This window comes from Ichthyophthirius multifiliis (genome assembly GCF_000220395.1).
Source record: "Ichthyophthirius multifiliis unplaced genomic scaffold scaff_1120509251062, whole genome shotgun sequence".
NCBI classification, from domain to species: Eukaryota; Ciliophora; class Oligohymenophorea; order Hymenostomatida; genus Ichthyophthirius; species Ichthyophthirius multifiliis.
This window is the reverse complement of record NW_004087766.1, coordinates 30,321-41,722: the sequence shown is the minus strand read 5'-3', so window position 1 is coordinate 41,722 and position 11,402 is coordinate 30,321. Positions and strand designations below refer to the sequence as shown.

At 16.5% G+C, this 11,402-nt stretch overlaps 4 protein-coding genes across 4 annotated transcripts, besides 33 other annotated features; 3 read left to right on the top strand and 1 right to left on the bottom strand. All coding sequences in view use genetic code 6, as the record gives it.

The window, feature by feature from the left end:
* Nucleotides 1-100: 100 nt before the first annotated feature.
* Nucleotides 101-134: a microsatellite.
* Nucleotides 135-139: 5 nt separating this feature from the next.
* On the top strand, nt 140-1,423 carry IMG5_136530 (mitochondrial carrier protein, putative; the record flags this gene model as incomplete). Its single annotated transcript, XM_004065470.1, has 5 exons — nt 140-194; nt 256-390; nt 601-683; nt 728-971; nt 1,053-1,423. The coding sequence occupies 5 exons, from the start codon at nt 140-142 to the stop codon at nt 1,421-1,423; spliced, it is 888 nt and encodes a 295-aa protein (XP_004065518.1).
* Nucleotides 398-466: a microsatellite.
* Nucleotides 549-588: a microsatellite.
* Nucleotides 976-1,012: a microsatellite.
* Nucleotides 976-1,033: a microsatellite.
* Nucleotides 1,005-1,038: a microsatellite.
* A 264-nt stretch (nt 1,424-1,687) lies between the features above and the next one.
* Nucleotides 1,688-1,754: a microsatellite.
* Nucleotides 1,689-1,773: a microsatellite.
* An 86-nt stretch (nt 1,774-1,859) lies between these two features.
* Nucleotides 1,860-1,890: a microsatellite.
* A 106-nt stretch (nt 1,891-1,996) lies between these two features.
* IMG5_136520 (ribosomal protein, putative) lies at nt 1,997-2,637 on the top strand (the record flags this gene model as incomplete). The annotated part of the gene is made up of 2 exons (XM_004065469.1): nt 1,997-2,415; nt 2,580-2,637. The coding sequence occupies 2 exons, from the start codon at nt 1,997-1,999 to the stop codon at nt 2,635-2,637; spliced, it is 477 nt and encodes a 158-aa protein (XP_004065517.1).
* Nucleotides 2,442-2,497: a microsatellite.
* A 162-nt stretch (nt 2,638-2,799) lies between the features above and the next one.
* Nucleotides 2,800-2,839: a microsatellite.
* Nucleotides 2,840-2,909: a microsatellite.
* Nucleotides 2,910-3,674: 765 nt separating this feature from the next.
* Nucleotides 3,675-3,737: a microsatellite.
* Nucleotides 3,738-3,800: 63 nt separating this feature from the next.
* Nucleotides 3,801-3,833: a microsatellite.
* Nucleotides 3,803-3,842: a microsatellite.
* Nucleotides 3,843-4,137: 295 nt separating this feature from the next.
* IMG5_136510 (hypothetical protein) lies at nt 4,138-4,964 on the bottom strand (the record flags this gene model as incomplete). Its single annotated transcript, XM_004065468.1, has 2 exons — nt 4,138-4,219; nt 4,639-4,964. The coding sequence occupies 2 exons, from the start codon at nt 4,962-4,964 to the stop codon at nt 4,138-4,140; spliced, it is 408 nt and encodes a 135-aa protein (XP_004065516.1).
* Nucleotides 4,343-4,426: a microsatellite.
* Nucleotides 4,965-5,888: 924 nt separating the features above from the next.
* Nucleotides 5,889-5,944: a microsatellite.
* A 533-nt stretch (nt 5,945-6,477) lies between these two features.
* Nucleotides 6,478-6,632: a microsatellite.
* Nucleotides 6,482-6,579: a microsatellite.
* Nucleotides 6,535-6,642: a microsatellite.
* Nucleotides 6,549-6,678: a microsatellite.
* Nucleotides 6,562-6,642: a microsatellite.
* Nucleotides 6,653-6,764: a microsatellite.
* Nucleotides 6,653-6,766: a microsatellite.
* Nucleotides 6,767-6,800: 34 nt separating this feature from the next.
* Nucleotides 6,801-8,234, top strand: IMG5_136500 (isocitrate dehydrogenase, putative). The gene is made up of 6 exons (XM_004065467.1): nt 6,801-6,927; nt 6,978-7,176; nt 7,223-7,410; nt 7,455-7,548; nt 7,600-7,964; nt 8,020-8,234. Exons 1-6 carry the CDS (start codon nt 6,859-6,861, stop codon nt 8,173-8,175), a joined length of 1,071 nt encoding a protein of 356 aa, XP_004065515.1. The 5' UTR covers nt 6,801-6,858; the 3' UTR covers nt 8,176-8,234.
* Nucleotides 7,969-8,015: a microsatellite.
* A 187-nt stretch (nt 8,235-8,421) lies between the features above and the next one.
* Nucleotides 8,422-8,516: a microsatellite.
* Nucleotides 8,427-8,506: a microsatellite.
* A 520-nt stretch (nt 8,517-9,036) lies between the features above and the next one.
* Nucleotides 9,037-9,076: a microsatellite.
* A 385-nt stretch (nt 9,077-9,461) lies between these two features.
* Nucleotides 9,462-9,496: a microsatellite.
* Nucleotides 9,497-10,430: 934 nt separating this feature from the next.
* Nucleotides 10,431-10,551: a microsatellite.
* A 111-nt stretch (nt 10,552-10,662) lies between these two features.
* Nucleotides 10,663-10,697: a microsatellite.
* Nucleotides 10,664-10,703: a microsatellite.
* Nucleotides 10,691-10,751: a microsatellite.
* Between the last annotated feature and the right edge of the window lie 651 nt (nt 10,752-11,402).

The window sequence follows — 11,402 nt, the reverse complement described above, 5'->3', positions numbered from 1 at the left end:
TTATAAAATATATAATAAAATAATAATATTTTTAATAAGAAATATATACATATATATCTTTATATATTATTATATAAATAAATAATATACAAACTCAATTTCAATAAAATAAATATATCAATAATATAATATATTAATTATGTCAGACAGTATTATTTATAAATTAAGAGATTATATTGCTGGTTTAGCAACAGGTTTTAAATTTATAAAATAAAAAAAAAAATTATAATTTATGTTTAATACAATATAAAAAAGGATTAACGTAAATATTAATAGGACACCCTTTTGATACAATAAAAGTTCGTTAATAATCTTCTGTAAAAAATCTAACAATAAAACAAGTATTATTTGATTTATTAAAAAACGAAGGAACATTAGCAATATATAATGGTAAAAAATATATATATATATGTATATATATATATATATATATATTTATATATATCTATATATTATTTTTATATATTAATTTAACATTTTTTGTCTATTATTTTAATAATTTGCTTATAATAATTTATAAATGAATATATATTATTTAATTTATACAATTATATAAATATTTTTTTATCTAATTTTTTTTATATAATTATATTATTAAAGGAGTTGCTTCTCCTTTAATATGTACTAGCTTTTTAATTTCTATATAATTTGGTGTTTTTTAAAATTCTTTAAAAGCTTTATAAGTAATAATTGAATTTATAGACATATATAAAATTTAAATAAAAAGGATATATAAAATAGAAAAGAACTTCCAATATATTAAATAGCTCTTTGCGGTTCAATTAGCGGTGCTGCATGTAGTCCTATAATGGCTCCAATGGAAAACATAAGAATTAAAATGCAAGTAAATAGAAATCCATATTAATATACAAACACTTTAGATTGTTTTAAAAGAACTTTTCAATAGTATGGAATTAGAGGTATATATAAAGGTTTTAATAGTACTTTAATAAGAGAATTACCAGGAGAATGTTAATATATATATATATATAAATATATATAAATATATATATATTTATTTATATATTTATATTATTTGCTATTAATAAAAGGTATTTATTTTTTAATTTATGAAATGTAAATGAGAAAATTAAGATAAAGTTTATAATAACAGCCACTTTTATTATAATATTCACCTCTTTTAGCTGGAGCAGTTTCAGGTTTGATTTTTTGGATTTCTGTTTTTCCTATTGATACTCTAAAATCTAGAATTTAAAGCGATGATATGTAAAATCCGTTATTTAAAAACTTTTTGGATTGTTTTAAAAAAACTGTAAATAAAGAAGGCTTTGGGGCACTCTTTAAAGGAATTAATGTGTGTATAATTAGATCTTTGCCTGCTAATGGATTCGGATTTTTGGCTTTTGAGGAGACAAAAAAATTAATAGAAATTTCTTACAGTTAAGCAATTAAAATACATTGATTTAATTTTTATTTTTTATAAAAATATTTTTTATTTTTTATATTTTTAATTTATTAAAAATATATTAAATTAATTATTATTAAAGAATGTTATTATAAAATAAATCTTTTTATATAATCATTATTCATATTTAATTTATATATACAATTATTGTAATTATTTTTTTTATATATTTATTGTAAAACTTTATTTATAATAATAAAATAAATATTAATATATGTAAATGCATAATTATAATTATATATTTAATAGTTTTTTTTAAAAAATAATATTAAAAATATATATAATAAAGATTAAATATTATAAAATAAAAATAAATAATAATATATAAATATATATATATATATATATTTATTTATTTTATATTATTGAAATTAATGGAATAAATATTCATTTATATTTATATTTATTTTTATATAATTATTTTAAGATTTACAATATTAAAATATAAAATATAAAATATAAAAGAATCCAAAAATACTAATTATCATATTAAATCTATAAAAAGATAAAATAATAATAAAAAAAAATAAAAAAAAAATACTAATTTAATAAATAAAAATAATAATAATAATGAGACATTTACTTACAGAAACCGAAGTAGTTATACCCGAAGCAGTAACCGTAGGCGTTTAATCTAGAGTAGTTACAGTTAAGGGTCCTTTGGGATCATTAAAAAGAGCTTTCAAACATGCTTCAATAAGCATTTTGAAGCCAAAAGACAATAAATTAAAACTCTAAATATGGTAAGCATAAAGAAAATAAAGAGCATGTTTAACTGCTATAGCCTCTTAAATAAAAAACATGATAAGAGGAGTAACTGAAGGTTATAAATTTAAAATGAAATTAGCTTATGCACATTTCCCTATTTAAGATTTTGTATCTAAAGACGGAAAATCTATAGAAATTAAACACTTTTTAGGAGAAAAAAGAGTCAGAAGAATCGACGCTTTGGAAGGTGTTTAAATTATTAAAAAAGAAGAAAGAAAAAAGTAAAATTTTATTAATAAAAACATAAATATAATATAAATATATATATATATATATATATATTATATATATATATATATATATTTAACTTTTACTGGTATTGATTTAAATAATGTTTCTTAAACTTGTGCATTAATTCATTAATCTTGCCTTGTTAAAAATAAAGATATTCGTTAATTTTTGGACGGTATTTATGTATCAGATAAAAGAATGGCTTTAAATGATTGAAAAATGATAATATTTTAAATATAAAAAATAATATTAAAGCAAATTTAATCTTAAAAATATTGTTATAAAAAAAAAAAAATAGTGAATAAAAATTTAAAATAAAATACATTTTTTATTTATATAGTTGTATTAAATTTTATTTTTATTTAAATTTTATTATTTTTGTTTTTAAAAATAATTTTTTTTATTGAAAAATAAATATATACATATATATATATATATATATATATATATATATATATATATATATATATATATATATATATATTTATTTTCTAAAAAATAAAATTTTATCAATTTTATATATTATTAATATTATTATTTCCTAATACTTCTTAAGTTCTCTACAAAGCTTAATTTATTCTCCTATTAATTTCATCCATATCATAATTAAGATTATTTCTTTCTATATTGTCCTATTGTTAGAATCCATATTCTTTTTATTCTTATTCTTATATATAGTTATTATTTAAACTTCCTTATTATTATTATTAAATAAATTAATTTTAATATAATTCTTATTAATTTGTCATATCTTCATTTTATTAATAATTTTTGTATTTTTAATATTATAATCTTAATAAAATGATTATCTAAATTATTATTATTAAGGAATTGCCTAAACTCCTTTTTATTATAAATGAACTCTCGTATCTACTTCTGCAATTGGTATTTATTATTATTATTATTAAATTATATTCATGTTTTGTTGTTATAAAATATATCCTCCCTATGAATATTAATTAGGTTATTATTATTATATTTAAGATGCTTAATTAGGTAAATATTAAGCTGGCAAAGATTATACTATATATTAAGTATTATCGGAATACACTAATTAAGGTTAAGGTTAGACTTATACAGGTTATTAAGATATTTACTATACTTAAATAGGTTGTTAAGGCGTTTATTAATAATTCATAATTTATTATTCATCTATATAATATTCGTTTCCTACTTTAGAATATTCACCAGGTCCTTATTAAATTAAATATTCATATTATGGAGCATTTACATTTTATATACAGAATTCTTATTATTATTATTATTATTATTATTATTATTATTATTATTATTATTATTATTATTAATATTAATATGGTATTTAAACTACTTAAGATTAATGTAATTATTATAACATAGAATTCTACTATTAATTTTATTATAATTATTATTATTATAATTATAATTAATTTTATTAAGCATCATAACTATGTTATTAAATATAAATTTTAGAATTATTATTGTCTTTTATCTATCCATTCATAATTAGTGACTATTTCACCATATTATAATCTGGATTGAAAGGCTATAGAGATAAAATCAATTACTCAAATGGAAATAGAATTGAAAAAATAGCGCGTATAGAAGGCCTTTCTTATACATTATCAGTCATCATTACATTTATTATATTATTAAAGAACCTAGAATATTAAGTCCTTGAAAATTCCAGTAATTATTAAACTATATTCGCATTTATTCTATTGCTTTAATAATCATAACATACTGATTGAGTTTGTAAAGTCGCACAATATAACATTGTCATTGCTATTTGAAAACAATCTGATTTACTTTAATCTATATTATTACTGAAATTTTTTTCTTATGCTTTTTAAAGTTATTCAGGAGAAAGTAAACATTATTCATTTAAATTGATTTATTTTTAATATCCTGTAAGATCTTCTGGAAAAGCCCTAGTACATATATAAATATATTATATATAAATAATATATATATATATATTATATATATATATATATATATTTATATATATATATATTTATAAAATTAACCCATATGCAAGTATTTTAACTTCTCCGAGAGGTGTAAAATATATATTTTAAGGTCTTATGTCATGTAAATAATTATTTGTATATTATAAGTAATTTCCTGCATTTACTAAAGAATACATAATTGCCCAGAGTTCGGATTCTAAATAATATAAAGAAACTTATTATCTTCTTATAAGTTCTTCTTATAAAGTGTTTATATAATACTCGTGATAAGTTTCAATATCATTGACTGAGCCACAAATAAATGCAGAGTCATCGTGGGTTTAATATGAGTATAACTTTAGGAGAAAAGGAGAGTCATAATGGAGATTTTGCTTCAATTTTGTATCTAAATATTGCTAAATCTCCTCTTTATTATATGAAAATGTCTTCTTTTAGGCAATATACATGCCTTCTTAGAGTGTTGATTGGTAGATTTTTACTCGGCCGAAACGATTGTCTAGGTGATCTTGGACAAAAACGAATTATTTTTGGAAGTTTTTAAGAAAGTTTTCGTTAGTTTCTTGAATTTTGGAGTTTGATTCACCCATTTTTTTTTATTATTATATTTTAAATATAATGTATATTTTTATTTATAAAAAATAATATTTAAAAATACATATATTTTTAAAATTTATTTTATTTTAAATACAAAATATATTTTTATTTTTATTTTTTTTTTTAAAAAAAATAAAAATTTAATTTTTAAATTAAATTTTTTGTTTCTATAAAAAAATAATTTTTAATAATAATAATTTTATACTTATTTTATATATATTTTTATATATATATGATTATCATTTTCATTTTTTTTTTTTCGTTTCGTTAAAAAAAATATAAATATTAAAAATGTTATAAACAAAAAATAATAAAAATACAAATTTATAATAATAAGAAGAAGAGAATGAAGAAGAAGATATAGATTAAGATTCACCTCCACCTCCATTATTAGAAGGAAATAAAATATAGTAAATAAATTCAATTGATATCATTAATTAATATTATAAAACATAAAATTCAGAATCATATAAGAGCTTTAAATAATAATAATCTTTTTATTAATAAAATTTAATAAATCTAATTACTTAGAAAAATAATTAAAATGAAAATAAAGTTCTATAAGGTGAAAATATAATAAAGAATAAGATAAATATATAAGAATAATCACCATCTTCATTAAAATCTAATTAAAAATCAAAGAATTCTTCCAAAAAAAAGAATGCATTCAAATTTCAAATTATTCATAATATAATTCATGCTAAGATACAATATAAAGTGTTGAAAATAAATAAAAATTAGAAAAAAAAATATAAGAAAAAACACAAAAAAATTAAATATAAATAATAAATATAAACGAATATGAAGAAAAAGATGAAGAAATAGAAAATTATGTAAAAAAATTAAACATAAATATAGAATAATTAAATAATTTTAACTTGAGGAATTCTTAAATTTAAAGCGAATTTTTTTAATTGAAAATAGAAATAAAAAATTTAAAAGAAAAAATAAAAAAAAAAGAATTAAAATAAAATTCAGATTAAAAAAATTAAAAAAAAAAATTGTATTTATAAAATCTTTTAGATGTTAAAAAATAAATGAAAAAATATATATAAGATAATATAAATTTAAAAGATTAATTATAATAATAGACTTAAATATCTAAAAAAATGGCAGTCTCATTATTAAATTTTCATTAAAAATTATAAAAAGAAATTAATTAATTACAAAATATTACACATTAAGATAATTAATAAACTAATTTAGTATAAGAAAATTAACATTTGAAAGAAAATTTATAATAAGAAGTAAATTAAAATGAAAGCCTTTAAAAACAAATTTTAGAATATGAAAATAAATATTAATAATTATATATGGAAACTGAGGAAATAAAAAAAGTTCTTGTTAAATAAATTGGTTTTTTTATATAAAAATAAAAAGAAATTAATTCCAAATAAAAGAAATGAAAATTATAACTTTTAAAAAATTTCTAAAAAAAATAATTAATGAATAATGAATATTGTTTTTTTTATTTTAATTGAAAAACTAATTAACTATATTTTTCTTTTTAAAATATATGTATATAAATATATTTATAGATATAATATAAAAATAATTTTATAAATAATTAAATGTAAATATATATATATATATATATATTTATAAATAAATATTAAAATATATGTTTCTATATATTTTTATAAATACATATTAAAATATATGTTTCTATATTATATATACATTTTTTTTATATATATATTTGTATATTTTTTTTTTTTATTATATATTTTTAATTATTTTTTTTTAATATATTTATATTTTTTATATAATTTTTTTTTATTTATAAATTTTTATAAGAAAAATAATTAATATTTTATAAATAAAAATAAAACTAACTAACTAACTAAATTACTATTTTTTTTGAAAATTAAATAAAAACTAATATTAATGATTAAAAAAATTTCAAATTTAAACTTCACTCTCAAGTAAATTCCTTTTTTTAATTTCTCAGTTTAAGTAAACTTTATAAAATCATATTTAATATATATAAATATATAAAAAATAAGAATTAAAAAGCTGTTTTATTTCCTGGACATGGAATAGGTCCTGAAATTTCTTAATCAGTTTGTGATATTTTTAGTGCTATAAAAGTTCCTATTGAATGGGAAACACATGAAATTTATACAAAACCTATTAATGAATAAGGAGATTTGATAAAAGAAGAATCTCTATAAGCTTGTTTAAATTACAAATTTGGTTTAAAAGGTACTTAAATTAAAAATTTTGTGATTGACAAAAAATAAAAAAAAAGGTCCTTTTGAAACACCTATTGGTAAAGGTTATAGATCTCTTAATATTACAATGAGAAAAAAATTAAATTTATTTGCAAATGTAAGACCTTGTAGAAGTTTAGAAGGTGTCAATACACCTTATAAAGGGGTAAATTTAGTTACTATTAGAGAAAATACTGAAGGAGAATATTCGGGTTTAGAACATGAAGTAATATAATATTTTTTTTCTTCTATTTTTTACTGTTTTATTAGGTTGTTCCAGGAGTTGTTGAAAATCTAAAAATCATATCAAAACCAGCATGCTAAAATATTGCTCGTTATGCATTTGAGTTTGCTAAAAAAAATAGTATTTATTATATTTATATTTTGTAATAAAAAAAATAAAATAAAAAAATAGATAGAAAAAGTGTAGTAGCTTGTCACAAAGCTGGAGTAATGAAAAAAGGAGATGGCTTATTTATCTAAACATGCAATGAAATTTCAAAAGAATATCCTGAATTAAATTACAGAGAAGAATAAATCGATACTATATGTATGAAATTAGCTAAAAGCCCTGAAAACTATGACGTAATGGTTATGCCTAATTTATATGGCGATATAGTCTCTGATTTATGTGCTGGATTAATAGGAGGATTAGGATTAACGGCTTCTGGAAACATCTCACACGAATGTGCTGTTTATGAAGCTGTACATGGTACTGCTCCTGATATTGCAGGTAAGAACTTAGCTAATCCTACTGCACTTATTCTTTCCTCTGTTATGGTATATATTTTATTTTAAAAAATAATATTTTATTTTAAAAAATAATATTTTTTAGATGTTATAAGCTATGGGATTCAGAAAAGAAGGAGATGCTATATAAAATGCTGTTATTAATACTTTGTAATAAGGAAAATATAGAACAGGTGATTTGGGTGGAAAGACAACTTGTTCTGAGTATACTAAAGCTTTAATAGGAAATATTCAACTTTGAAAAAAATATAAAAATGCATGTTTTTGTGTTTCTTTATATTTTATTTTTTACTTCCTTTCTTTTTTTTTTCATTTATGAAAAATTAAATATATTTTAATTTGATGATATTATAAAAATAATATTTATTTAATAAAAATTAAGTGTAAACTTAAGTATATTTTTTTAATAATTCTTATAATTAAAAAAAATAAATTTAATTTTCTTTTAATTTCAATATATATAATTTAGAAATTTTATTTTAATAAAAATATTTATATTATATTATATATTATATTATATTATATTATATTATATTATATTATATTATAATATATTATATTACATTATTTATTAAATATATTTAAAAACTTAATAAATTTTTGTATATATATTATTAAAGCAATATATATTAGTAATAAAATATTATGTTATCTTTTTTTTATTTTCTTAACCATTAAATATAAATTATAATTACATTTTGATAAAATCAATAATTTTCGTTAATATTTTTCCTTTAAATTTAACAAGGCTCATATTTTAACCAATTTTTTTAATATTTATACCTTTTATATAAAATATTAATGTTTTTGATTATTACATCATTAATTTTTTAAAAGCAAAAAAAATATTTAATATAATATAATGATTCAAATTATTTAAAAAATGTAATTTTTTAAATTAAATTTCAGATAATTTGCATTCAATAAAATTTTATTTAAAATCTAAATAAATAAGTTTAATTTAAAAAAATTATATTTTTTTATTATTTTATGCATTTTTAATGAATTTTTTTTTTAAACTTGCAAATATTTTGATTTTCTATTTTTTTTTAAACAGAATTTCGAAACAATAGTGACTTTCTTAATGAAAAATATTAATCCTTTAATATTTTTAAAATTAAATATTTAAAAATTAATATTTTAGTTAGAATTTCTTTCCTTATTAAAATTAAAATTGCCTTTTTAGTTATTCTAAATAAATATATGTTTCTATAAATCTAAGGGTTTTATGCATCCTTTTTTTTATTTAATCATTTTAGATTATATTAAATAATTCTATTTATTATTTTAAAATTCTATGTATAGGTTTAAGCTGAAAATTATTAACTTACAATGAGTTCATTTGTTTTAATTTTGTATATTTAAATTTTTAAATCTAAATAAAATTAAAAGCATAATGCACAATAACAAAAATTTATAAAAATTTATCAATTTATAAAGAATACAGAAATTTCTATTTATTTTTCTACTTATGTATATTGTTTCTATTCTGATGTTTGCATTTTCTGTTTTTTTTAATTTTAAGTTTTTAATTATATTTTTTATTTAATAATATTTTTTATAAAAGTTAAATTAATATTTTTATCGGTATTATTATTAATGTTTAATATTAAAAATAGAATATTATATAAATAATGAATATATTTTTTTATTATTTAATTTTTTTTTTTTTTTTAAATATATTTCTTATTTAAATTTAATAACATATATTTATGCTTTTTTCAAAAATATTATTTAGTTTATTATTCTTTTTTTAAACAATATATTTTAATTTTTAATTATAAATTTGTTTTAGTAAGTGCTTAAATTAGAATAAAATCAAATTATTTTTTAATATAAAAGAATTTTTTTTTTTCTAATTAAAATAAATTATATAAAAAAGTATAATGTTTTTAATATAAAATAAAATATATGAAAAATAAATATATTTTTATAATAATTATATTTTTTTATTTTTAAATTAAAATAAAAAAATAATTAATAATATCTAAAATATTTTTATACTTTACGCTCTATTAAATTATAAATAACATTTATTTATTTATTTTTTAAAAAATAATCTTCAATCATCTCCATCATCTTCAATTTCAATTAAATCAATAAAATTTTATTTTTTTTTGTTAGAATTTTCTTAAGAATTTCCTTCTTATTTTTTTTTCTTTTTTTTTTGGGCGCCTTTTTCATTTAAACTTATTACAGTTTATTAAGAAGTAACCCCTTCCGATGTTTATATCTATTATTATTACATCATTTATAATTAAGGTTACAGCATTAACAATTAATTAATATCAAAAGACTAAGACAATTAAGAAAGTAACATAGGATCATATTATTAGAATGTATTTTTTAAATAGGCTGGATTAAAAAGGTTAATATTAGAAAGATTAGGCAAAAAAAACTAGTTTTATTAAAGTGCTTAGAAACTTAATTATTACATATTTAAAAGGTCAAATGTTTATTTAATTTAATCAGTTTATTATTAGTCTAAATTGTTTGATTATTATTGTTATTATTGTTATTATTGTTATTATTATTGTTATTATTATTGTTATTATTATTACTATTATTATTATTATTGTTATTATTATTATTGCTATTACTATATAATATTATTATTTTCATTTTTTTTTTGATCTTCTGATTATTCTTTTTTTCTGTATCGCATAAAACTGCAGTTTATTTTTTTTTGTTTTAGTACTTTTTAATTCTTTTTCTAAATCATTTATTACATTATTTGCATTATTTGTATTATTTGCATTATTTTAATTAATATTATTATTATTTTAATTAATATTATTAACATTTTAATTAATATTACTAGGGTCTTTTCTTTTTACTATTTTTTTTTTTTTTTTTAAACGATTTCTTCTTCTTCTTAAATCTTATTCTTTTTTTCCAAATTATCCATTATTTCTACCCTCTATTTATACATATCGGAAAGTATGAAATTCTTCAAATCACCTTCGAAACTTCTAAAATCATCAATGAAAACTTCTGCTAATTACATTCTTTATGAAATTTATTACCCTTTTGCGGAATAATATTCACTATCATCAATAAAGGGATCATTTTAATCATAATATAATTCGTCTCGAAAATTATTTGATTAATCTCCTTTTGCTATGGCTCCACTTTTTTTAGCTATTCTTGAAATATTGTCGACTTGTCCGTATCTTAAAATTCTTTTATATAGATCATCTGTTACAGAACTTATTTATGAATGGAATTATTATTATATTGGGTTCACATCTGTTTAGTTGAATTCGGCTAAATCTAACTTTATGTAATCAATATTATCGTATTTCTATAGAAAATCAGCAAGATAATTTAATGTTTTTATTTCATTTGAATTATATGTTATCCAATTAAAGTCTAATTTAGAATTTGCTATATATTTTTTAAATTTAATTGAATTTATTTTTAAAACAATTTTGTTTCGTTTTTTTACTTTGTTATAGTCGCTTTTAT